Source organism: Phyllostomus hastatus, unplaced genomic scaffold (genome assembly GCF_019186645.2).
Source record: "Phyllostomus hastatus isolate PE091 unplaced genomic scaffold, TTU_PhHast_1.1 phas_scaffold_129, whole genome shotgun sequence".
Taxonomy (NCBI): domain Eukaryota; kingdom Metazoa; phylum Chordata; class Mammalia; order Chiroptera; family Phyllostomidae; genus Phyllostomus; species Phyllostomus hastatus.
Window position 1 is genome coordinate 33,210,316 of NW_025334009.1, and position 24,651 is coordinate 33,234,966.

At 42.9% G+C, this 24,651-nt stretch overlaps 1 protein-coding gene across 1 annotated transcript in view; it reads left to right on the forward strand.

Moving 5' to 3' along the window:
• The first annotated feature begins 810 nt into the window (after positions 1-810).
• IL20RB (interleukin 20 receptor subunit beta) overlaps positions 811-24,651 on the forward strand; it is a 32,149-nt gene continuing 8,308 nt past the window's right edge. Inside the window, exons 1-5 of the mRNA XM_045857057.1 lie at positions 811-1,015; positions 13,184-13,310; positions 14,832-15,022; positions 19,648-19,772; positions 21,797-21,947. Of these exons, the coding sequence (XP_045713013.1) occupies positions 940-1,015; positions 13,184-13,310; positions 14,832-15,022; positions 19,648-19,772; positions 21,797-21,947 (670 nt within the window). The 5' untranslated portion in view covers positions 811-939. The remainder of the gene's footprint in view (positions 1,016-13,183; positions 13,311-14,831; positions 15,023-19,647; positions 19,773-21,796; positions 21,948-24,651) is intronic.

Genomic DNA, 24,651 nt, shown 5'->3' on the forward strand with positions numbered 1-24,651 from the left:
AGTAGACTGGTAGTCGCAGGGGCAGGGGGAAGGGGATAATGGGGAGTTAATGTTTAATAGGCATAGAGTTTCAATTTTACAAGATAAAGAGAGCTATGAGGATGGATGAAGAGTGGTGATGTTTGCATAACAATGTGAATGCATTTAATACCATCAAATTGTATGCTTAAAAATTATTAGATGGTACATTTTATGTTATGTATATTTTACCACAATAAAAAAATTTTAACCCCAAAACAAACAAACAAAAAACATATTGAGAAGAGTCTCATTCCTATTTTTCTTCATCTTCCCAGTTCCCACTTCCTTTGCCCAAGATTACCAATCTTGTTAGTTTCTGTGTCTCCTTCCAGGTTTTCTTCTTGCAAATGCAAGTGAATATGAAACGATATAGTGTTCTTCACTTCCTGACTTTTTAAAAGGTATTAAAACATTTTTTTAGGCTTTCTACTTTTTTTTTTTGAAGTGGATATGTATTAGCAAAAAGAGCTAATCAGTACCCAGCCTGAATGAACTCACAGGATGGAGATATGGAAGCAGTCAGCTACTTGATGAGAGGGCAAGATAATCCTGCCTGCTCACTCCAGTTGGGTTTCTAGGGACATGCAGAGTCCTCCAGGACAGAACCTATTGTCCAGGGTATTTCTCCAAGGCAGATTCTCAAGCTCTCCAGAGTTACCTTTTCTCTGGAACTCTCCTAGGCCACTCCCCCTGATGCAATATCTGGGTTTGGGCAGAAGGGAGGGTGCTACACAGCCCGCCCCTTCTGAGCTGTCTGTGCAGGCTCCAGTTTCCGGAACAATTCAGGCTGCACAACAGCTCAGACCTCAGCTCCAGCATCTGCGTTTTGAAGCAAGGATGGCTGAGATGGACAGAATGTTTCATTGTGAAAGGAAACAATGTTCCAGGTCAAGCTGAGTCCGCCACACACAGACCCTCATGATGATTCTAGAAGAAATCTCGACAAGTCTTATCATGTGGTTTTTCTACTCCTTGATTCCATGTTTGCTCATAGGTAAGTATGAATTAGAATATAACCAATAGACTGGGAGTTGAATATAGGTTAAGAAGGTGAAAAATACTTTCCCAGGGTTTGGGGTTGCATTATATAAGCATAGAACATCGTACGTCTGCTTTTAAAAAGGTTTCTCACCTCTTAAACATCCATCCCTTCATCTTAAAGAAAAGAAAAAGCCTGTGTTCTGTCTGGATATCTCTCTCCCAATGTCCACAGAACAATGTAAAAAGATGAAGCATCAAAACAAATAGTCTAAAGGTTAGCAGACCCCCATGCATGTTGTTGTTTATCTCATTATCTGGTTTTAAAAGTTGCAGCAGTTATCTCAGTCTCTGTGCGTGCATCAGAGATGCTAACTGTACAGATAAGAAATAAAGACTTGACAAAATAGACAAAATGAATAAAAAGACACAATTTTCCTTAATATTGGGGACAAGACATAAAAATTGGATACCTCTCCTGGTCACTCCAGAAAGGTAGCAGTCAGGTAGGTACTTCATAGCACTGAAAAACAAAAACAAAAACAAAAAACCTTGGTTTGGGGCACTTTCCCTGCCAATAAGATTACATAATTTTCTCTCTTTCACTCCTGGATACTTGTACCTACATGCTTTATTTTCCAAAAATCACAGCTCTGTAGCCTTTGATGTTTCATCACATCAAATCACATTTAAGAGAAATTTCTAATTTTAATAGTCCAAGGTACTAGGCACTTTGCTGTATCAGTGGGATACTTGAGAACTTTCTGGCTTTTTTCTTTTTATTTATTTTTTAACACTGAAAAGTAATTATTCTAGTTAGTTTAAACCAGGCAACAAATCAGTGTTAAGGAGATTTGCAAATGTTTACAGCTTGCTTAGACATTAAATTTATGGTGTCCTTTCCTAGTTCATCCCCAAAACCCTTCAAAGCTCCCAATTGCTCAGCACATGGCCTTCAAATCTGCTGTTTGTTCATGATCCAACATATTCAGGCCCTGATCCTATTTCTCACTACTTCTTGAAAACAAATATGGACCACAGGTGGCTGCTGTCTTCACAGTTGGCATATTACACCCTCACAATTTCTGACCAGAAGTACCATCTCTATTTCCTTTCCCCATCCCAAGCCCATCTCCCCATCATCATTCCAGATGGCTCCCTCCTCCCCCAGATCCTTCCCAGGCTCCCTCCTTTGACCCTGACCTTGCTTATTCTGCTTTGGTGGGTTCTGTTTCCTGCATTGACCCGAGGGCAGGGCCTGGGCACATTTCCTGGTGTCCTCACAGTCCATAGCTTAGGCTAAGAATGTTGCCTGATTGGTTAGGTAGTAGGCTGATTGATTAGTTGATGGGACACATTCTTCTATGAAGCCAAAAGGAGAAGAGCAGGGCAAATGAGAAGGGGAAAGGCCAGCATTTTAAAATTATTATTTTTTAATTTATTGATTTGTGAGAGAGAAAAGCATCTATTTGCTGTTCTACCTATTTATAGATTCATTGGTTGATTCTTATATGGGATATTGAAGATGCAATACCTGGGACAACAGGGCAACACTCAAACAACTGAGATACCTGGCCGGGGCCAAGGCCAGCATTTTGTAACTTGACATTTTCTTCAGTGAGGCCATCTGGTTTTTTAAGCCTTTTCCTGATAACTTGTGTTTCAAACAGACTTGGAGTAGAGTATGTTCTTCTGATACCTATAAACTTACACAGAATTTAAAAATATGGGGTTGAAGGGGGAAAGGGCAGAAAACTGTACTTGAACAACAATAAAATTTAAAAGTATTTTTTAAAGAAAAAAATGGTAGAAACCACAAGAATGTCAGAGCCAGAAAGACCAGTATGTGTGTATTGCCTTATTAGCTCAGTGACTATATCATTATATAACTTCAGTTTCTGCGTCTGTGAAATAGTCAAAATATATAACATCTTGAGGTTGGAAAGGGTTAAATGAGATGATGTAAACAAAAGAACTTTGAAGGGGTCAGTGTGCTCCAATCCCATGTTAGTTATTAAATGTTGGTTATATAAACAAATGATTGTGTCAACAGATAATTGCTTTAGCTGGGGTTGCCTTTATGCAGCTTTTGAAAATTATATTTTATTGATTATGCTATTACAGTTGTCCCAATTTTTCCCCTTTTACTCCTCTTCACCCAGTACTCCCCACTCCCTCAGACAATCCCCACACCATCATTCCTGTCCATGGGTCATGTGAATAAGTTATGTAGCTACTCTATTTCCTGTACTGTACTTTACATCCCCATGGCTCTTCTGTAACTATCTATTTGTATTCGTAATCCCCTCACCTCTTCACCCATCCCCCTACATACCTCTACTATCTGGCAACCATCAAAACACTCCGTATCCATGATTCTGTCTCTGTTTTTCATTGCTTAGGTTTTTTTTTTAATTTATTTTTTATGTGGATTTTTTTTTATTTTAATTGTTGTTGCAGTACAATTTTCTATCTTTTACTCCCATCCCAACCCACCCACCCAGCCCTCCCCTTCTCCCTCCCATTTTCACTCACCCCTAGTTTTTATCCATGTGTCCTTTATACTTGTTCCTGTATACCCTTCCCCTTTTCCCCTGAAATTCCCCTGAAATTCCCTCTCCTCTCCCCTCTGAACTCTGTCAGTCTGTTCTCTATTTCAGTGTCTTTGGTTATATTTTGCTTGTTTCTTTGTTTTGTTGTTTAGGTTCCTGTTAAAGGTGAGATCATATGGTATTTATCTTTCACTGCCTGGCTTGTCTTGCTTAGCATAATGCTTTCCAGCTCCATCCATGCTGTTGCAAAGGGTAGGAGCTCCTTCTTTCTGCTGCATAGAATTCCATTGTGTAAATGTACCATGTTTTTTGATCCATTCATTTACTGATGGGCATCTAGGTTGCTTCCAACACTTGGCTATTGTAAATTGTGCTGCTATGAACATTGGGGTGCATAGGTTTTTTTTGGATCGATGTTTCAGGGTTCTTAGGATGTAATCCCAACAGTGGAATTGCTGGGTAAAAAGGCAGATCCATTTTTAGTTTTCTGAGAAAATTCCATACTGTTTTCCATAGTGGTTGTACCAGTCTGCAGTCCCACCAACAGTGCACTAGGGCCCCCTTTTCTGCACAACCTCTCCAACACTTGTTGTTTGTTGCTTTGTTTATGATGGCCATTCTGACTGGTGTGAAGTAGTATCTCATTGTGGTTTTAATTTGCATCTCTCTGATAGCTAGCGATATTCATTGCTTAGTTTGTTTTTTAGATTCAAGTGTTGATAGATATGTATTTATTGACATTTTATTGTTCATAGTTTTGATCTTTTTCTTAAATAAGTCCCTTTAACATTTCAAATAATAATGATTTGGTGATAATGAACTCTTTTAGTTTTTTTCTTACCTGGGAAACTCTTTATCTGCCCTTCAATTCTAAATAATATCTTTTCTGGGTAGATCAATCTTGATCGTATGTCCCTGCTTTTCATGACTTTGAATATTTCTTGCCATCCCTTTTAGCCTGCAAAATTTTTGTTGTTGTTGTTGTTGTTGTTATTGTTGTTTTGAGAAACCAGCTGATAGTCTTATGGTTACTCCTTGTAGGTAACTCTCTGCTTTTCTCTTGCTGCTGTTAAGATTCTTTATCTTTGACCTTTGGCATTTTAATTATGGTGTGTCTTGGAGTGGACCTCTTTGCATCCATCTAGTTTGGGACTCTCTTTGTTTCCTGGACTTGCTTGTCTATCTCCTTCACCAAATGAGGGACGTTTTCTTTCATTAATTTTTTCAAATAGATTTTCAATTTCTTACTCTTTCTCTTCTCCTTCTGGCACCTCTATGATGTGAATGTTGGACCTCTTGAAGTTGTCCCAGACGCTGCTTACACTAGCCTTGTTTTTTTTTGGATTCTTTTTTTTTCTTGTTGTTCTGATTGATTTCTTTCTTTGTTTCCTTTTTTTTGTCTTCCTTATGTTCTAAATCATTGATTGGATTCTCAGCTTTATCTACTTTACTGTTGTTTCCCTATAAATTGTTCTTTATTTTACTTAGTGTCTCCTTCATTTCTGACTAGATCCTTTTTATACTGTTGAGGTTCTCACTAATTTCCTGGAACATCCTTATAACCATGTTTTGAACTCTGCACCTGACAGATTGCTTATCTCTGTTTTGTTTAGTTCCTTTTCTGGAGTTTTGATCTGTTCTTTCATTTGGCCCATATTTCTTTGTTTGCTCATTTTGGCAGCTTCTGTGTACTAGGTAGAGCTACTATGACTCCCTGTCTTGGTAGCATGGTCTAATATAGTAGGTGTCCTGTAGGATCCAGTTGGCACAGCCTCCCAAGACCCAAGCTTGGTACTTGAGGGTGCGCCCTTCTTGTGGACTAAGTATACCCTCGTGTTGTAGTTGAACCTTGGGTGCTGTTGTCAGGTCAATGGGAGGGATTTACCCAGGCCAGTCAACTGCAAGGACTGGCTGTGACCATGTATCACCACCCTCTGCCCTCCATGGAGTATCAGCTGTGCAGGGGCAGGGTGGTGGTACTCCAATGTGGTCTGTAGATGTCTTCTGGGTGTGCAGACTCTTGGGTTTTCTGGGTGGTTGATGTCAAGATCAGCACCCACCTGTGTTTTGCCTGGAGCAACTCTGCCTGAGCTATAGAACAATCTGAGATGGCTGCTACTTGTGCCGGGCTTGGAGATTCCTAGGCAAACCAAGCTGTGAGTCTAAGCTGGCTGCTGCTAGTGCTGTGCCTGGGGTGACTTAGCAAGAGGTATGGGGGTTGGGAGCTCACCAAGGCTGGCTGTTGCTTGTTTGAGAGGATTTAGGAAGTTGTGAAGCACGAGCCAAGATCAGCCATTCATATGAAAAAGCCACTGTTAATAGCTGTATGTTGGATGGGATGGTGCCTCAGAGGATCTTCAGGGTCAGGCAAACAGTGTTAGCCAGGCTGATGGAGTCTCAGATATGGCACCCACCTGCCAGCTCTGTGGCTCTGCGGGGGGAAGGCTCAGAAAAGGGACAATGGCCTCTGACCTCCCTTCTGTCTGGGAGAAAGCTCTCCCCCACCTCCCACCTTGATGCCAGACACTTCAGTTCCTCCCTGTATGCCACTGGTGCCTTTCAAGCTGCTACCCCAGTGCTGGAGCTCAGAGGGAGTGAGTCTGAGCAAGTCCATGTGTGGGATCTTTAAGGAGAACTGCTTCAGCCTCCAGCACCAGCAGTTTCTTCCACTGACTAAATCCCTGCTGCTTTTTGAAGCCAGAAGTTATGGCGATTTATCTTCCTGTCACTGGGGCCCTGGTGTGGGACTGGGACTCCTCACTCCCAACATATCCCTCCTGAATTTTTATCCACCACATGTGTCTATGGGACTAGCCCACTCCACTCCACTTTTCCGCCCCTTTTACCAGTCTGGATGGATGTGCTTTCTTTAATTCTGTAGTTATCAGACTTTCATTCAACTCGATTTCTGACAGTTCTGAGTGATAGTTGTTCTATAATTTAGTTGTAATTTTGATGTGGTTGTGCGAGGAGGTGAGCCATGTTTACCTATGCTGCCATCTGGACCAGAAGTCCCAGTCCTTGGTTTGCCTTTATGCAGTTTTGACCATTTCCTCTGAACTGTGTAGATGAATTCTGCAAATTGTAAATGAACTTCTGTTAGCTACTCTAGGTCTCTGGACAGATGGGCAGAGTTCTTTCTCTCCTTTGTAGAACTGATTTGCCTTGCTCTTTCTTATCCAAATAATAGTGTGTGATTTAGGGAATTGATCCCCACTAATACTACTACTACTAATAAGAACAACAATGATGACAATCACAGCACCATTTCTGAGCATACACTGTTAACTTAGATTAGCAAAAGTGTTCTCTTGAGTGCTCACATTATTCCTGCGAGGTAGGTAATATTATCCTCATTTTACACACTGTGAAACAAAGACTCAAATAGGTTCAGTTATTTGCCCAAGTATGTACATCTAGTAAGTGGGAGAGTTAGGATCTGACTTAGGTTTGGTTGGCTCCAGAGCCTGTGCCCTTTGTAATTCTGTGCAGAAGAAGCTGAGACATTGAAGTAGGTCAGAAAAAGAGGAGAGGGATGAAGTAAAGAAGATGGTGCTACCTTTTCTGATGTATTTGCTGTAAGGGCTATTGGAAGTAAAGGTGGCAGAAGAGGTCCCAAATGGGGTCATTGACAGAAGACCCAGTTGGGGGAAGCCAGCATGGCCTTTCATTTGGAGAGGCAATTTTTGCCTGAAAAGTTTGCCCAAGGGCTTTGTGGTATACAACCTTTGTCAATGATTCAAGCTTTTAGGAAATACATGTTCAGCATAAACCTCAGGGCAGCAAAAAGTCTAATTTAAGGTGGACAAGGATTAGAAAAACAGATGTCAGATGAAGGCTTGGTTCACCTGTTTAATTTTCATTCATTTTGCATTTCTGAGCACCTCCTATGTGCTGGGTTCTGGGCTAGGTGCTGGTTAGAGATGAATAAAACAAAGTCCTTTGTCTTCAGGGAACATAAGAGCCTGCTGGGAAATACATTTAAATCTTTTGGCATTTGGGGATTTATTGTTCAGTTTTAACTATTCTTTGGCCTCCAGAGGTTAGTTCTAGATTAGTGTTTCTCAGTCTCAAATATATATTGGAATCATCTGGGGAGCTTTTAAAACTATTACAAATGCCAGAATTTCACAGCCAGAGATTCTGACTTAATCAATCTAGTGTGTTGCCCTGGTGTTGGGATTTTTCAAATCTCCTTGGGTGGGACTCCTTAGAGAAGTAGTCTATTCCAAAACTGGGCAGAGAAAATACAAGTCTGGAGCAGCTGGTGGTATGTAAGAAAGTGCTAAAAAAGGGATAGAGGCCTAAATGCAATAAGTATCCTGGATTGGATCCTGGAGTAGAAAAAGATAGTGGAAAAGTTGGCAAAATTCAAATAAAGTTTGGAGTAATGCGCCAATGTTGATCTCTTAGTTTTGACAAATATGCCATGGCTATATCAGATATTAGCATTAGAAGAAGCTGGTGAAGGGTATACAGGAACTCTGTGTACTGTGTGCAATTATTCAGTATATATAAAATTATTCTAAGAATAAAGTATATTAAGTCTTTAAAGAATAAGTCAAAAGGACACAGGAGCCAATCTGAAAGAGCTCCCATTGGTCAAAGCTGGAACGAGTTGAGTAACAAAATGAATAAAAATTGACTAAAATAAATTTCCATGAGCCCAAACTGATACAAATGAATGATTCAATAAATAAATGCTGGAAAGAAACACTCTTCCTTAGAGAGTTCCAAGTAGTAAATAGATAATCAATATTGGAACAGCAGAGAAATAATTGTTGCAAGCAATATCCACCAACAGATACTAAAAGTAATGGATGAACGTTTGAGGAGAAACAGAATATTTGCATAGTGTCAAAGTATCTCCCCTAATTGATTTATTAACTATAAGGGAGAAAATGGTAGCTTTACAGTGGAGAAACTGCCTTAATCAACTGATTAGGGTTAGTATCATTAATAATAAGACATGTTAACGTCACGCACTCCTTGTGAGTACATGCCAAAAATACACAATCAAATCACAAGCTGAGGAATATTCTACAAAACAATTGACTGGTAGCCTTCAAAAATTTTAAAGTCATGAAAGACTGAGGAAGACAGAGAATAGTTTGGAAGAGACTAACTAGATATGACAACTAAATGTGGGATCCTGGATTGATTCCTGAAACAAAAAGGGGGAGACATTAGGGGAAAAACTGGTGAAATTAAAAAAAATACTGAAGCTCAATTAATAGCATTGTGCCAGTGTAAGTATCTTAATTTTAATAATTGTATTATGGAAGGCTGTATAAATACATATGTAAGGCTGAGTGAAGGGTGTATTTGTTATTGAGCCCCAGCACATGAGTCCATCTTCCTACATGCACTGACTAAAAGAAATAAGAAGCAGGGATTTGCAGTGGAGAAAAGAAGGATCATGTAATTTATTATTATATGATTGTCCAATCTGGACTATAGCTGAGCTCATGCTCTTAAAAGACCCAGCTCCCTAGTGGCATATAAGTTACAGATTACATAGGGCAAAATCACAAGACACTGTTGGTTAGAGGTTCCAGTCCTGTTAGGAGCTGATGAGTTGGAAGTAAAATAAAGGTAATAAATCATTTCTTTATGTCTTAAAGACAGCTCTGAGGTCTGCTCCAGTGTCAGTATGTCTGTCTGTCTGGTTTCATGGAACAGTAGCCAGAGGGTCATCCCACCTAAGGGCTCAGGAGCTGTAACAAAACTTAGGTCAAGATATTATCTTTAGCCGGCCAGAGCTCCAGAGCTTGTGACTGTTAGGTCTTCTGCAGCCTCAGGGGTTAATGATTATTGGAAGGAAAGCCTGGGTCTATGTAGAGAGAGTGTAAAAAATGATTTCTAGTCCTGGCTGGGATAGCTCAGTGGATTGAGCACAGGCTGAGAACCAAAGCATCACAGGTTTGATTCCCAGTCAGGGCACATGCCTGGGTTGCAGGCCATAACCCCCAGCAACCGCACATTGATGTTTCTCTGTCTCTCTCTTGCTCCCTCCCTTCCCTCTCTAAAAATTAAAAAAAAATTTCTAAAGCTATGGTCTCAAATCAAAGCACAATCATGAGGACTCTCGATTTCATATGGCAGCTCACTGTACTGTTTTGTAATTCTTCTGTAAGTCTGAAATTATTTGAAAATGAAATTTAACAACCATAGTGTTTCTAGTGAGCAGCCAAGGATGATGAGAACCACTATGTAGTCTTTCTACTAATGCTTCTCAAATTTTAACATGCATACGAATTACCTGGAGACTCTTGTTAAAATGCAGATTTTGGTTCGGTAGGGAATAGGATACAGTCTCAGAGCCTGAATTTCTAATAAACTCCTGGGGAATGTGATGCTGCTGATCTTAAGACCATAGTTTAAAAGCATGAAGTATCACTTTTCTGAGGCACAAATTTGTTTGCAAACCCTTTGAAGCTTGTGTGTGGGCACTAGGTACTCAGGCAATGAGCAATGTTGTAGACTGCTTAGTGGTCAGTCTTACTCTTTTCTTCTTCTGGTGATAAACAAGGTAATTCTCTTGAAATGATTTACATTATTTTAGGGCATAGTGTCAGGTTATAGAACCAGTATCTCCTGCAGTGCAAGGCCCATGTGGTGGGCAGGATAAGAAAACCTTGCTGAATATTCAATAGGAATTGTATTAAGCCTGTGCACTGATTTGGGGAGAGTTACCATTTTGACTATGTTGAATTTTTTAAATCCGTGAACACAGCAGGTCTCTCCATTTATTTAAATCTTTGATATCTTCCACCAGCATTGTGGATTTTCCCCCATACAAATCCTAAATAGGTTTTGTTAGATTTTCATCTAAGTATTTCCTTTTTGGGGGGGAGTAGTTATAAGTAGTACACTTGACCCTCCGTACCCACGGGTTTCACATCCATGGATTCAACCAACCACAAATCAAAAATATTGGAGAATGGCCCTGGCCATGTAGCTCAGTTGGTTAGAGCCTCATCCCAATACACCAAAGTTCTGGGTTTAATCCCCAGTCTGGGCACATACAAGAATCAGCTTGGATCCGTGGAGCAACAAGTCAATGTTTCTCTCTTTCTCTCTCAAATCAGTGAATGGGGAAAAAAACCCTGTTATGTTGTTGCTGATGTATATGAGGTAGTTAGGCCCAAGATGGTTGCTTCTGTACTGAACATGTGTAGGCTCTTTTTCTTGTTATATTCCTTAAACAACATGGTATAACAGTTACTTATACACCACTTACATTGTAAATGTAATAAGTATTATAAGTAATCTAGACATGATTTAAAACTTACTGGAGGAAGTCTGTAGGTTATACGCAAACACCATTTCATACAAGGGACTTGAGTACCTGAGAAGTTTTGTATCTGCTTGGGGAAGAGGTGTGTCCTGGAACCAATCCTCTTCTCAAGGAACCACTATTTTTATTTTTTAGTGGGTAAGTGTTCATTGATAATATAGAGAAATATAATTAATTTTTATGTTTATCTTGTATCCTGTGAACTTGCTGAATTTGCTGAACTCACTAGTTTTAGGAGTTTTCTTTTATAGATTCTGTAGGATTTTCTACATAGCCTTATCACCTCCATTTCAGTCTGTATGCTTTTACTTATTTTGTTTGCTTTATTGCAGTTGCTAGAACTCAACAGTACTATGGTGATAAAAAGTGGTGAGAGTGAAATCCTTGCCTTATTCCCGATTTTAAGGTGGAAGTTTAGTCTTTCACCATCAAGTAAGATGGATGTGAGCTGTAGATTTTTTGGTGGATGGTCTTTATCAGGTTCAGATAACTCTGCTGTTCTTAACTTGAAGAGAATTTTTTAAAGTCATGAATGGTGTTGAATTTTGTAAATGATTTTCATGTTTCAATTGATATGATTGCATGATTTTTCTTCTTTGGCTTGCTGATATGGTGGATTACACTAACTGATTTTCAGATCAAGTTGAACCAGCCTTGTATACCTATAATAAATCTCAGTTGGTCATGGTGAATAATCCTTTTTATGTATTATTGGATTTAGATTGCTAGTATTTTGTTAACAATTTTTGCATCTAAATACATGAGATAGATAGGTCTATAGTTTTTTTGTTTTGATTTTTAAACTATATATTACTACCTTTGTCTGATTTTGGTATCAGGGTAATCCTGGGTTCATAAAATAAATTGGAAAGTATTTTTTCCTCTCTATTTTATGGAAGAGATTGTGTAAAATTAGTTTTAATTAAAAAAAATTCAGTAGCATTCTCCAGTAAAACCATCTGAGCCTGGAGTTTTCCATTCCAGAGAATTATGTATTATAGCTTTACATTCCCTACATAGTTGATGAGAAAAATGTTTTATTACTTTACCAGAGAAACAATGTCAGAAAGGACCATGCCCCACCCTTTCATGCCACCTCACTGCAGCTGGTCCTTGTCACTCCTTGGGTGATTTCAAGGTAAGGGATGGAGAGGACAGGAGGCCCCCCCCTTGTGGGTACCCCAGGTGTTTCCTCACAAAGTAGGCCATAGATGCTGAGGGTGGGATGGAGGTGCATCATCAAGGTCCTACACTAGAGAATAAGCAGGGGAAGCAGGTGGGGCATCCCTGGCAACCCCCATCCTCTTGTGGTCATGGAGCTTGATAACAACAGGTGCCAAATCTGGAGACAGACACCAAGATGAAAAGGCCTGGGTGAGGGCTCCTACTGTGCTCTCGATGTTATCACTGCAAGTGTAACAGCAAGGGGAGGCAGGTGTTAGGCATTAAAAAAGAACGTTTGAAATTGGGAAAGAAGAGAAGCCAGACTGCACTTTGGGTTAATACACAGGATGAGCCCCAGGGCTGCCCAAAATTCTTATAAGGGCATGTTCAGCATTACAGGCCTCTTCCATTGTGTGTGCAAATGGTAGACCTGCTGTGTGCATACTTGGGCACACCACACACATGTTTGAGCAGATGCTTGTGTCCCAGGCTGGCTCAGGTATCTGCAATGTGTCTGGGGCTGAGTCTCCAAGGGGGCTGGGTGCCTATCTGGATTGGACTCCCTGAACGGCAGACCAGCCTGTACTTCTCAGCTGGGAGCTGATGCCCATTCAGCCTTGTCAGGGAATGTGAAGGCGTGTGCTTCAGATGACAGTAGCAGGAAAGGGAGGTGCTGAGGAGCTGGCAGGAGCCTGCATGGGTATAAATTCCATGAAGAGGTGGAGGGGTCAGGTTTATTCAACTTGCTTAAGGTCACATAGTAAGTGGCAGAGTCAAGGCCTGATTGTAGGTTGATCTGATGTAAGAGTTATAAGCAATGTGCCTCAGTTTTGTCATGTGTGCAATGGAGAAAATAATAGTCTTTACCTCCCAGTATGGTCATGAGGATTAAATGAGATAATCATGTAACAATCTAGCATATGGTCTAGATAGAACATGGTAAGTGCTCAATAATATCAGCTATTATGAGTATGAATATTAATGTGCCATTTTATCACCAAAGGCAGAATTGCAATGATAGAAAAATTTAGTATTTGTACAAGTATGTTGATTTTAGAGGTGTTTCTGGTTCATGGACATATGAAGTCTCATTAGAAACTAATTTAAAGATGTGGCATTCCTCCAAAATGAGCCCATCTGTCAGCTTGCCCATATGCCTTGATCCTAGATGGAGTTGCTCTTCTGCCTGCTCCTCAGAACCTCTCTGTACAATCAATCAACATGAAGCATCTCTTGATGTGGAGCCCAGTGACCATGCCTGGAGAAATAACACACTATTCTGTTGAGTACCAGGGGTGAGTTGTTAGTTCTATGGAGTTTTTCCTTTAGTTTTTCTCCCTTAGACAGCAGTTTATTGCTGGAGGCACAGAGCTCAAGGAAGCTTTGTGAGCCCGGGGATAGATTATCTCCAGTGACTGGCTGCCTCTGTCTTCGCTGGCATTGGGAGAGTTGAAGAAGCAAGGAAAATTGTCCTGTGTATTTGACAGTGAACTCTCCGGGAACCCAACTGTGTATAAAGGCATTTTGGTGGAATTTCTTGTCAATGGTGAATCAGTTGTCCAATGCTGAAGAAAATCTGAAGAAATGAGTTTGACTCTGACTTCAGGTGGATAGGTCACTGGAGACTCAGATCCTTGGGGGATGGGAGAAACCTCAGTTTTCCTGTTTATGAGCCAAAACAAATTGTGACCCTGGGGCCATGCAGGCTCTGCTCCTCTGCAGGTGCTCAGGCCCTCAGAGCCATTGAGTAGCAACAGGGAAACAAAGGTGCTCAATATATTTAATCAACAATAAATACAAGCTGAGCACCCACATGTATAGACATTCTTCTAAGCTCAGGATACAGTCAACAAGGTTCCTGGGTATAGGGAGCTTATATTTAGGGGAGAAAACAGCCAGTAAAAATGTTAAAAAAAAACAACCACCTAGATCTACACTGTCTAGTGTGGTAGCCACTAGACACAGATAGCTATTTAAATTAAATGAAAATGTCTGTCTTCCAGCCACACTAGTCACATTGCAAATTCCCAATAGCCACATGTGGCAGTGCCTACCATATTGAACAACACCAATTTAGAACATTTCCATCATCACAGCAAGTTCTACTGGGCAGCACTGCTCTAGGTAACTTCAGATAGTTATCATTGCTGGGAGGAAGCTAAAAGGCTGATGCAAAAGACAGTTGACTCTGTGGCTTCTTTTCATTAAGCACTCAGGGAAGGCCTGTCTGAAGAGTGATATTTAAGCCCACATCTGAAGAACAGGAGGAGCCAGCCAATGTGAATAACAGAGACAGAGAATTTGAGACACAGTGAACAGCTAGTCAGAGGTCCTGAGGTAAAGAGCTCAGTGAGGAGAGCAGTGTGGAGGAAAGAGCATGCCATGTGTATGGGTGGAGTGAGAAAGGCCAGGGGAAAGAGTTTGGATTCTATTCTCAGTGTCTTAGAAGCCATTAAGGATAAAAATGTCATGATTTCCTGGGTGATGAATGGTTTGAAGAATGGCAGGAGTGGAAGCTGGAAAATCAGTTGGGAGACCATAGCAAGGCAATGGATGATAGTAGCTGAGATTGGGGTGGTGACTATGGAGATGGAGGGACCTTGAGGTTTATGCCCATGTTTCCCTTCTTTGGCCATAAAAGGAGTAAGGAAGGATGAATGGTTGGTCAGGGAGGAGGGTGGAGGAACTGGAGTGTGGAGCAAATGTTCATTTTGTTGACACATGAGAAGCAGGTGAATGAGGCAGTTACTTGCAGCCATCACTGAGCCTGCATAGAAGGGGCTGGTGTAACACTGTGCCTTCCTCTCTTTGGCCAGAGAGTATGAGAGCCTGTACATGAGCCACGTCTGGATCCCCAGCAGCAGGTGCTCACCTACCAAAGTTCCTGAGTGTGACGTTACTGATGACATCACTGCCACTGTGCCATACAACCTCCGTGTCAGGGCCACCCTAGGCTCACAGAACTCAGCCTGGAGCACCCTGATGCACCCTTTTAATCGAAACTCAAGTAAGATATTTCTCTCTGTGCTCCCCCACTGCCACCAGACTTCCCCTTCAGGAAATGTTCTCTGAGGTTTTCAGGATTCTTTTTAGCATTAAATTAGTCTTGCAAAACCAGAGTACTATGAACACAAACAACCCTAACTGGTTCATTTAAAACAAAAATGCCAACTGCTTCCCACATGCCCTCTTTCTCATTTCTACACATGGTGGGAATGCTGACATTGGGAAGCTGCTCTGGAAGTGGGGAAATGGGGCAAATATATGACTTTTTTACAGAAACAGTACCTGGAAAATGATTGAGAAGAAGTAAGGGAAGAATACAGATAGGTGGCCAACGTCGGCAGAGCACAAACAATGGCCAATGTATAAAAAGGTGTGTGTATTTGGGAGTAGCAGGAGCAAGGACTGAATGGCCAGTGGGTGAGGTAGCAGCTGGTCACATGGTGAAGGACTTTGATGTGAAGGTGATCAAACCAGTAGAGGGAACCATGGAAAAAAAGAGTGTCTAGACCAGATTTGTCTTACAGAACCATCACTCTGGCTGCTGTGCAAAAGGGCACTGGAGTAGGTCAAGAATAGGTCAACAGGGGAAGAGTGAGGAGGGTGTCTTGAGCCCAGTAGAGAGGGAAGGGAAGGGAACGGATGGGGAAGAGAGGACAAATTTGAGTCATGGATGAGTTAGGACAGAGCTTGAGGACCAGTCACTGGGACAGACAATGATGGTGTCCAGCTTCCACCTGGGGTTGGCAAGAGTGTCATCTAAGGCAGAGAACCCAGGAGGTGATATGGACTCTGACCAGCGGTGTCTGTGATGTTGTGGATGTGATAAACAAATTCACACGAACTGCAGAAGTCCTGTGGAGAAAAAGGGATATCATGGCCATTCTCTAAGTGAGAGAGTGCCCTGACCCTTGCCTGGACAGGCTTTTATTGCTTTTCTGGGAGCATTATCTCAAGGAAGGTCTTCATTCATCATTATCAGGCAGTAATGATCAAGCAATAGATAACACTCAAAGAACTATGAGGGTTTATTCTGAGTCAGGGTCAGTTAGCTAAAGGGCCATAAAACTTTGGGAAACAAACTCATTTTTATGTTTGGACCCTTATTGGAAAATTGAGGACATTTTTAGCAAAGCAGGTTTCACAGGATTTTATGCATTCTTTTTTAGGCCTGATTGCCCTGAAGAACCTCCCATTCCTGTCCAGGGCTGTACTGCCCTCCAGCATTGTTTCAGGCTTAAGTCAGGTAGGAGAAGTAAGGCAGTCAAGAAATTAGGAGACTTCTTGCAGGCAGAATGAGGACTCAGGGTATGTCAAAGTTGAGGGGTGAGGGTCCATCATCCTCTTTTTCTATAACCCCCCAAGTCCTTCCCTGAGGGCCCCTTTGTGACCATGCCTGGCTCAGGTTGTCCTTCCCTTGAGGAATCTTACCTGTCATTAGCTAACTAATCATCCACCCGGGGCCAAGCTGGGTGAAGTAAAAGGGGACAGAGGCAGCTCCCGTATTAGGAAGATAAGCTTCGTCTCCTTAGTGGCTTATGGTCCCAAGGTCTCTTTACTTAGCCTTAGCCATAGGGGTTACAGCTTCTGAAACCAGGCAAGGTGGTTCCCAAGGAGGCTTTAACTAGTCTTGAGAAATAGGAGACACTTCTGGCTTTGAGCTCTTTGACATAGAGATTCCTACAAGATATCATGCCAAGATGTCTGATTGGCACCTGGAAATCAGGCCCTGGGACTCAGACAGGTCAAGGCCAGACACACAGAACAAAGTTAATAGCTAAAGGCTTTGGTGCAGTCCAGGGACAAGATAAAAGAACAGAGATAACTTAGGACAGGATCCTGGTAAACTTCAGGGTTTAAAAAGCAGGTAGAGGGGAGGGTACTGGTAGGTGGGTGGATGGTAGAAAAGAAGAGCTGCTGATAGGCCTAAAGGAGGCCCCTAAATGTGTCCTTGAGAAAATGGCTTCATGGAACAGTGGGAATGGTGGTTAGGCTGCTGAGTGGAGGACTGGGTGAAGGTGGGAAGGAAAAAGGCAGATCCTCCTCTGAGACAGGTATGAGTGATAATGTGATCAGTCTGAAGCTGCAAGAGAGGCAAGGGGAAGGCCTTGGTGACCTCTTGTTGTTTTGGTGTGACAGAAGATCATCAGTTGTGAGGACAAAGGAAGGTTAGGAGCAGCATGGACAGTAATGGGATGAGTCAAATGTTACTGGGCAGGGTATGAAATTGGATAGAAATCAGGAGGGTTTAGAAGGTGATGGTGATGGTGGTGGAGAGCCCAAGCTGGAAGCGGCTGAGGAAGTTGAAGACAGATTTGAAGGGGAAGTTGGCCCTCTAGAGTCAGATGGATGTGGTTCAAATCCAGCTCAGCCATTGATAACTGGGCCCTTCCCTGCCTCCTCATCTGTAAGAAAGGCAACAGTTTGCCTCAAAGTATGCTTGTGGGAACTATACAGGATGAAATGTGTAAATGCTTAATGCAGTGCTATCCTGTTATGGTACTCAGCTATTGTTAAGTATTATTATTATTGTTGCCCTAGGTATGCCTAAGTAGAGAGCTACAGCAGAGGAAGGAAGAGGTGGGGCAGGAATGGGACCATTGGAATATGATACCAATAGGAATTTTGAGGCAGAGTGTGAGATTTTCTGCCCAGGCATTGGAAGGATCTAGTAGAAGCAGTGGGATTCCAGCTCCAGGCACTGGGGGAGGCTAGGGGCACTGGAACAGGTTACAACTCTGCCTCTGCTCACAGTGTCCAGGTATCACCCAGCAGCCCCTCCCTCTGGCTGCTGGTAGCACAGGGCTCCAGCCAAGACCATTGCTGGAAGCTGGCAGCTGTTGTTAGAAAGGAAGGCATAGGTCAGATGGAGAAAGGTAGTGCCTACAAAATTGTGTGGGTGGGGGTTTTTGCAGTAACAGCTGGTGCTTGAGAAGGCCATTATAAAAAGTTTTGCAGGAAAAAGTTTTGCTGCAGGAGGAGCTGAAGAACAGGAGTCTCTGTACCTGCCCCAGAAGGTGGAAGATGCAGTCCTGTGTGACCGCTGTGCAGGTGGAGTTAGTTACACAGCTGGGATGGAATCATGATGCTTAAGGGCATTAAGTCTGTTACTTTGCCTCTGAAAAAGGCCAATGTGACTTCTCCCTAAACATGAAAAGTCTTGTTTTAAAGCTTCTCTGGAAAAAAATAATAAAGCTCCTCTGAAAAAGATCTATTCTTACAGGGAAGCCTTTTTTGAGAGCAGAGTTTCTTAACCTTGATTGCACATCAAGTCACAGGGGAGCTTTAGAACCACTTATGTCAGGGTCATATCCCCAGAGCCTGATTTAAGTAATTTATGTGCATTCTGTTCAGTGGGAGTTTAAAATTCTCCCCAGATTACTCTCGTGAACATCCAGATCTGAGATCCATGAGTACAGAGGCTAAACATCCCACAGAGCAGAGTCTAGAGGCTTGGGAAAGACATGGGCTCAAATTCTGGCCGCTGTGTGACTTTGGGAGAGTCACTTAACCTTTCTGAGGCACAATTACTTCGTCTGTACAACAAGTGCATTATTTACTTTCTTAAACTTGCTGGATGGATTAAATGAATATGTAGAGTGCATAGGACAGAGGTTCCTGCTCCAACACTGTCAAAATATTCTCTGAACGGAAATGACTGCAGGTCATTTTTTCTAACTGTATTTTCAATAAAGACAGAGATCAGAATATACAATTCTAATCATGTTTGACCTAAAACTGGAGGAGTCAAACATCTGTCTTCCTTCTGGAGGTGTTTCAAAGGTAGTACTGTTGGCTCTATGTGCTCATTTGAAGCCTCTGAACTGAGTATGTTTTTACACAGTTGGTCCCTGACTTCCCAAGTCCTCCTGTTCCCTATCCAGGCAGCTTTTCAAATGCCAGGAAATGTTTTGCTCTCTGAAAACTCCCTGCAGGAAATGACTTTCCTTTGAGAGAGTGTCCACTGACCTCAGTGTAGGGGGATTCAGCCCAGAACACACTCCACTATACTTCTCAAACCACTGCCAACAATCAGGGGCCCCTTCTGGTCCTGCAGTGTCTGGATCTGACAGGAAAGTATGGATCCATCATCTCTAGCCAAGGAGTAGAGACTGCCTGCCTGTGCCCTTCTGTTCTTGGTCTGCCAAGGGGAAAGTGTCCATGGAGACTGCTGGACAATCTGTTTAGGATCTAGAAGTGTGAAAGATAGTGTTTGTGCTTGTGCTGTAATTTATAGAGTTGGTTATTGGAATTTGTCAAACCCTCTGGTTTTCTGACATCCCCCATTAAGGATCCTTGGGCTGAGAGTAGAATGGTACATTTGCAGGCTGCTGATTTGCTGATGTTTGAAAGTCATCAGCAGCCAGTTCATGTCACCAATCCACGTGAATTGTAGTAATCTTTGTCTTTTGAAAAAACTTTCTCATTACTTAAAGAGCATTCACTGAGCACCTGCCAGGTACAGGAGAGTATTGGTGGACATGCTGCTACATGCTGTGGAGCTACATCTAGCCATCTCCCTTCCCAGGAGCCTGGCATGTTTCCCCCAATGACTTGGTCAGAGTTTCCCAGAACAAAAATCAGTCCTGTCTGGGGCTGGCTTTGATTCACCTCTTGTCTTGCCAACAGCTTTTCTAACCCCACCTGGAATGGAGGTCACCAAGGATGGCTTCTACCTGGTTATTAAGCTGGAAGACCTGGGGCCCCAGTTTGAATTCCTCGTGGCCTACTGGAAGAGGGAGCCTGGTGCTAAGGTAAGACTTCTGGCCTTGGCCTTTGAGTCAGACTTTGGGGAAGGAGTCAGGCCCGTGAGAGGTGGTTGAAAGAAGCCAGACCCTGTAGTGGTCACTGTGTGGGGTGGCCTGAGGATGACCAGGCCTAAGTGAAGTGTGAGAAAGAAGAGATGGGAGTAGGCTGACAATCTCAGTAGCCTCTTCTTCAAAGAACTGCCTTGGTTCCAACCCAGGCCTTGGCTGGGTGCCTTCTCAGGCCAGATTGACTGAAGTATGAGGACTGCCTTCTTGCTGTAAACTCAAACATACTGGGATCCATAATATCTTTTCGATGCATTTCTTTCCCCTTATCAGCTTGCCTTCTCAGCATTCTCCCTGACATGTTTAGGTGCAGCAGACCAGGGTGTTCCAGATCAACTGGATGATTTCAAAAGCGTGTGAGGCTGGTACAAGCCTCTTTAGGGTGTGCATCTGGGCAGGGCGCCGGAGTCAGGGCAGAGAGCCAAGAACTGGCTTCTGGATTACCCTAATAAAGAGCTAGTGGATCACAAAGAATGCCTAGATGGGGTGCTGCCCCTCCCTGTGGGACAGCTGCTACATGCTGGGGTGGGTGGGAGGTCAGGTCTCCCAGAGGGAATGGTCAAACAGGAGCAGCCGCACCAGCAGAAGAGGTGGAGCTTGAGCAGGAACTAGGGAACAGTCAGAGCTGTGGAAGCTCTGTGCGAGCTGATATGGTGACAAGGCCCACTCCAGTCAGCACAGACAAAAGTAGACTTTATCATAGGGATTAATATGGTGCAATAAGGAGCTCTCACAGAATCTATGAGAGAGCTGGCCCAGAGCCAGGCTGCAGCATGGCCTCCTTACCCAAGAACCCTGGCCTGTGGAGTCCTTGCTTCCCTCTGCTGGGTCCTCTCTATTGCACTCTTCCTGTGGCCTTCTCCTCAGCTTACTCCCAGGCCCTGACTCCTCATCACTCCTTCTACTCATTCCTGTGGCTGTGCCTGACCAGCCCCTCAAGTCCTCTCAGGTGTGACTCCCCCTCACTGTGTCCTCTTCCCTTTGTCCCTGTTTCTAGGTCCAGATATTGCCAAGACCAAATCCCAAGAGAGAAACTCTGATTGGTCCTGCTTATCTTATCAGGCTAAGCTTAGGGGTAGAGGTTGCTAGCTGGTCTCTGATGGACCCCTCTGAGACCAGGGGTACTCCTGACCTCACAGCATTATCTTGGGGTGCAGGGCACATATCCCAGCACCCATTCAACAGGGGCAGTAGGTTGAGTAGCTTCCTCTGGAAGGTGGTATGGGTAGGTGGAATGGGCATTAACACATGGTTTCCAGTATTTACTCCTGTTGGGTCAGGGCCCAGTGGTAGGACACAGCATTGCCAGCCAGGCAGATGGAGTGGCGTGGGGGACAGATCAGGACCTGGGCAGGAAGGAGCATGTGGCTTCCTCAGATTCTCTGGGATGGAGCTCTCTCTCTACCCTTGGTAACTGGGAGAGGAGCATGCAGCCTGAGTCATCTGGGCTTTGTCCAAACAAGCCTCCACAGATTCAGACATGGAGCACAGGCCTCAGGGGATGGGTAGAGTGGAAGGATGTATGGATGGATAAACAGACAGGTTGATGGATGGATGTATGAGGAGGCACTGCCCACTAGTTCCATTGCTCCTGTGCACTCATCCCCACCCTGGGTCAGTCATATTTCCAACCTTCAGTTCTCTGCCCCTGTTGTCTTATCAGAGAGGTCTTCCCCAGCCATTCTTTTTAGTGCATCCTCATTACTCTGCCTTCTTGTTCTGCTTAATTTTTCTTACCACCACCTGATAAATATCACATATTGTCTGTATTCTCCCACATAAGTTCCATGACAGCAGTGCTTGGCACATAGTAGGTGCATAATAAACAAACATGAATGAATGAATGAGAAGGAATATTTTGTATGCAGCCTAAAGGAAATATCTGCAGCTTTCTTTCCCTGGCTCATCTCTCCCTTTCCTGTCTTGCTTCCCTCAGTGTGTAACTGTTTTCTGCTCTCCTAAAGGAACATGTCAAAACAGTGAGGAGCAGGGGTGTTCCAGTGCACCTGGAAACCATGGAGCCCGGGGCTGTGTACTGTGTGAAGGCCCAGACATTTGTGAAGGCCATCGGGAGGCACAGTACCTTCAGCCAGGCAGAATGCATCAAGGTGCAAGGTAAGGATGACCTGTCTTTTCTCTGGAGTCCTGCACAGGTGACAGTACCTCCTGAAGGATGCTCACTGCCTGCTGGGTTTCTTTGGTTCTTAATCTCCCCTGGTCTCACTGACCTGCTTCCTGAGTCTGGATGGATTCCTGTGGTGAAACTGTGCTCCCCACCAGGACTATAGGGAAGCATCCACCCTGGGGCTGGGTGGGGTCACTTGAGCAGCTGTCTGGAACACATTCCTCTGAAAGGTCCCTAGGCCCGAGGCCAGATATTGCACATTTGACTTACCAGGTGAATTGTGGGGAGTTGCAGGGAAGACAGCCAGGAGCTTGAGAGTCAAACCATGTGAGGAGGCCACCCATTGTATATCACAGCTGCTTTCAGCTAGGAGGGACCTATGAGAAATCTATAGACTCCTCTTGTTTGACTTAATTTTTTTCCCTTGAAATTTTTTAAGGTCTAAAACCCCACAATGTTTAAAAACCCTTGGTAAATATACAAAACAAAACCCTACATCTCCTGATTCTGACACTCAAACACTACTATGAACATTTTTGTATACAACTTTCCCGCCTTTAACAAAATAATTATTATTTTGAATATTTAGTACATTAATGAGTTTCAAAATATATAAGCTACACATGGAAGCTCTCTGTTCTATCTTTCTTCTTTAGCACAAATGGCAGCATACTCTATGCACTAGTCTGGATCCTGTCTTTTCCACTTTATGTATCTCATAGATTTGTCCATATCTATACAGACCTTCCTCATCTTTCTTTATGGCTACATAGTATTCTCCTTGTGTATATATCACTAATTTAAGTAGCTTCCTATTGATGGGCATTTAGTCCCCCCGCCACATAAATATTTTGCTACCACAGGCAGTGCTTTAATTAGTTACCGTGCACATAGATCGTTTGGCTGGTACACTTGAAGGATAAATTCCTGGAGGTAGAAGCAAACACATATGAAGTCTGACTGCTGCCTCCAACTGCTCTCCAAAGGGGTGTCATCCTGCCATCACTGCCCAGGTGTAGACACACATGGCAGGTGGATTGCATGTATGCTTTGCGTCTGCTTTTCCACAGATAGCCATCACATTTCCCACACAGATTTTCTGATTGCCATTTTGTACTACTGTTTCAACTGTGTAAGTCAAGCTTGTTCAAAAATTCAAACGACACAGAAGTATATAAAGTAAGAGGTACATGTTTTCCACTGAGGAGGTTTATTTTGGCAAGTTTGGCATTTAACCTGCTAGTTACTATGTGATACCAATACTCAGAGGCACAAATGGGTCTGTACTTTGTCTACTGTTCTGTTTGTTCATTATCTTCACTTAGTGGTATATTGTGAACATCTTCCATGTCAGCACGCACAGAACTACCTCATTTGGAAAGAAGATGCACAATGAGCCAATGCATGTACATGCCGAAATATATGTAATTAATGGGCATATTTTGTGCTTTCCAGTCTTTGTTACTGCAAACCATGCTGTAGTGAACAAGCTTGTATATATCCTAATGCACATTTTAATAGCTGAATTCTTAACTTACTATGCTGATGTCCCATAATAAACCAAGTCATCTTCTATTTAGGGGTATTTAAGTCATCTCCATGCCTCAGGTCATTTCCATTTGCTTTTGAAGATGGTAGATGATCATTGATTGATTGACTGATTCATTGAATGAATATGGAGCATTGACTATGGGTCACAGGCTGGTTGAGTCCCTGGAATATAGCCGGGAAGTCCCTGCTCTCAGGGAGCTTACCTTTTAGTTGGAGAGACAGGCTACAGACAAGTAAACAAATGAGATAGCTTCCCTTGGTGGTACGTGCTATGATGAAAATACACAGCATGGCAGGAGGTGGGGGATATGTAGGTGTGTGACTTTGGGCAGAGATGAGACTGGTTATGAGGCTGATGAGAGCAGATGTTGCTGTGAGCTGCTTTACACATATCATTGTTTCCTTTCTTGGAATTATTTATTTTTTTGGAATCTACTCTCAAAAGTGGATGAACGTGTGTGAACATTTATTTGTATATCTCGATGTGTACTGCCAAAATATTTTCCTAAAGCATTGAAATAAAGTGCAGTGCCCCTAGGCCCATGTGTGAGGCCACCACCTTCTCTGTAGCCTGACTGGCTGTGCTGCCTTTCACACTGCGTGAGCAATTCAGCCTAGAGGGCCTAACGGAGTTGCTTGAGGCTATAAGATGGAAAAATAACCCATCCCCCTTCTGCATCTCCAGATGCTCCCACTTGGTATTTTCTGATCCATTTACTTAGTAGAATGACCGTAGGCTTGGGTGCCAGCCCTACATGTGTGACCTGGAGTAAGTTCCTTAACTATAGTAGGGGCTTAATATATGATAGTTATTATGTGACTATTTTCTGAACTTAGTATTTTCTTCCATAAGATGAATCAGAGCCAGAAGCAAATTGTGAAACACACTTTGTTTCAGTTACCGCCCAGTTCCATTCCTTGCTGTTCTTTTTTGGCACCTCCCCCTCATCCTTCTGGGAGCCTGGCACTCGGCCCTCCTTCTGGCAGTGGCCCCAGGTTCAAAATGGCTGGGGGCTTAACAGTTGATACTCCTCCCCTTTCCCAAAAACAAGAGATTTTAATCTTCTTGGGGCTTTCTGGAAACCAAGCCTTAATTTGGATTCTAGAAAAATGGTTTTAATGGTGGTAATTTTAATCACTAGG